The sequence below is a fragment of the Salmo salar genome, chromosome ssa07, assembly GCF_905237065.1.
Source record: "Salmo salar chromosome ssa07, Ssal_v3.1, whole genome shotgun sequence".
NCBI classification, from domain to species: domain Eukaryota; kingdom Metazoa; phylum Chordata; class Actinopteri; order Salmoniformes; family Salmonidae; genus Salmo; species Salmo salar.
In genome coordinates this window covers 3,321,498-3,323,997 of record NC_059448.1, presented here as the reverse complement: position 1 = coordinate 3,323,997, position 2,500 = coordinate 3,321,498, and the positions used below count along the sequence as shown (strand labels likewise).

Here is a 2,500-nt window from a genome sequence, read left to right as displayed (position 1 = left end):
GAGAGATGGAGAGGGAGAGGGAGTGGGAGAGAGGGGGGGTGGAGAGAGAGAGGGGGGAGAGGGAGAGAGGGGGTTTGGAGAGAGAGAGGGGGGGGGAGAGGGAGAGAGGGGGGAGAGAGAGAGAAACAGAGAGAAATAGAGAGAGAAACAGAGAGAGAGAAACAGAGAGAAACAGAGAGAGAGAGAATAGGGAGAGAATGACAACCACCCACCTCCATTCTGAGTGGTCTGGTCACAGTAGACCTTGTAGGGCTGGTAGAAGGAGTCAGGCTGGACGAGATACATCCCAGAATCCCTTCCTCCTTTCCTGTAGATGTCCTCACACTCCTTACCTGGAGGGAGGGTCAGGAAGGAGAGACCAGTTCAGTCTCATGCCACAGGTGGGATCTGAACCCCGGTCTCCAGCCAGGGAAACCATCTTAACATTAAATGTCCTATTGTGCCGAGGGGGACAGGGATTTTGAAGCAGAAGGCATGGATACCTCATTACGAGAGCTGTACTTTAATCTGATTCACCTCCACTACATTTCCACCCACAGAACCATCCCTCCTCCACCCACAGAACCATCCCTCCCCCCTACCCACAGAACCATCCCTCCTCTACCCACAGAACCACCCCTCCTCCACCCACAGAACCATCCCTCCTCCACCCACAGAACCATCCCTCCCCCCTACCCACAGAACCATCCCTCCTCCACCCACAGAACCATCCCTCCTCCACCCACAGAACCATCCCTCCTCCACCCACAGAACCATCCCTCCCCCTACCCACAGAACCATCCCTCCTCCACCCACAGAACCATCCCTCCCCCCTACCCACAGAACCATCCCTCCTCCACCCACAGAACCATCCCTCCCCCCACCCACAGAACCATCCCTCCTCCACCCACAGAACCACCCCTCCTCCACCCACAGAACCATCCCTCCTCCACCCACAGAACCATCCCTCCTCCACCCACAGAACCATCCCTCCTCCACCCACAGAACCATCCCTCCTCCACCCACAGAACCATCCCTCCCCCACCCACAGAACCATCCCTCCTCCACCCACAGAACCATCCCTCCCCCCTACCCACAGAACCATCCCTCCTCCACCCACAGAACCATCCCTCCCCCCTACCCACAGAACCATCCCTCCTCCACCCACAGAACCATCCCTCCTCCACCCACAGAACCATCCCTCCTCCACCCACAGAACCATCCCTCCTCCACCCACAGAACCATCCCTCCCCCCTACCCACAGAACCATCCCTCCTCCACCCACAGAACCATCCCTCCCCCCTACCCACAGAACCATCCCTCCTCCACCCACAGAACCATCCCTCCTCCACCCACAGAACCATCCCTCCTCCACCCACAGAACCATCCCTCCCCCCCACCCACAGAACCATCCCTCCTCCACCCACAGAACCATCCCTCCCCCACCCACAGAACCATCCCTCCTCCACCCACAGATCCATCCCTCCTCCACCCACAGAACCATCCCTCCTCCACCCACAGAACCATCCCTCCTCCACCCACAGAACCATCCCTCCTCCACCCACAGAACCATCCCTCCTCCACCCACAGAACCATCCCTCCTCCACCCACAGAACCATCCCTCCTCCACCCACAGAACCATCCCTCCCCCCACCCACAGAACCATCCCTCCTCCACCCACAGAACCATCCCTCCTCCACCCACAGAACCATCCCTCCTCCACCCACAGAACCATCCCTCCTCCACCCACAGAACCATCCCTCCTCCACCCACAGAACCATCCAACGTTTTGATCCTCACCAGAGACAACAGGTATGGGGCAGGAGACAGTGCACTGCTCCTTGCATTCGTCTCTCTGGGCCAGGATGGCCTTCTCCACCCTCTGAATCTTCAAGCGGATCTTCTCCAGGACTCCTTGGAGTATCCTATAGGTTTAGACAAATAAGGAGAACAAGAACAAATAGGTTATTAATAACCCAGCCCTTCCGACATAACACACACACACACACACACACACACACACACACACACACACACACACACACACACCTGATGTTAGATGGGAACACGGTGTCTATAGCCTCCTTTGCAAAGACATGCTGCGTCTCCAAATCATCTGTGTACCGACTCACCAGGTCACCGTTCTCTGTAGAGGAGAGAGGGGCGAGAGAGGGGCAGGAGAGGGGTGAGAGAGGGTCGAGAGAGGGGGAGGGAGGAGGGGCGAGAGAGAGGGAGGGAGGAGGGGCGAGAGAGAGGGAGGGAGGAGGGGCGAGAGAGGGGGAGGGAGGAGGGGCGAGAGAGAGGCGAGAGAGGGGGGAGAAGAGGGGCGAGAGAGGGGTGAGAGAGAGGGAGGGAGGAGGGGCGAGAGAGAGGGAGGGAGGAGGGGCGAGAGAGGTGCGAGAGAGGGTCGAGAGAGGGGCAGGAGAGGGGCGAGAGAGAGGGAGGGAGGAGGGGCGAGAGAGGTGCGAGAGAGGTGCGAGAAAGGGGTGAGAGAGGGGTGAGAGAGAGGGAGGGAGGAGGG

At 59.0% G+C, this 2,500-nt stretch overlaps 1 protein-coding gene across 1 annotated transcript in view; it reads right to left on the bottom strand.

Annotated features, from left to right (window-relative positions):
• LOC106590856 (fibrinogen beta chain) overlaps window positions 1-2,500 on the bottom strand; it is a 13,126-nt gene that overhangs the window by 6,560 nt on the left and 4,066 nt on the right. Inside the window, exons 5-7 of the mRNA XM_014182031.2 lie at window positions 2,029-2,125; window positions 1,780-1,904; window positions 213-332 (exon numbers count right to left, since the gene is read on the bottom strand). Of these exons, the coding sequence (XP_014037506.2) occupies window positions 213-332; window positions 1,780-1,904; window positions 2,029-2,125 (342 nt within the window). The remainder of the gene's footprint in view (window positions 1-212; window positions 333-1,779; window positions 1,905-2,028; window positions 2,126-2,500) is intronic.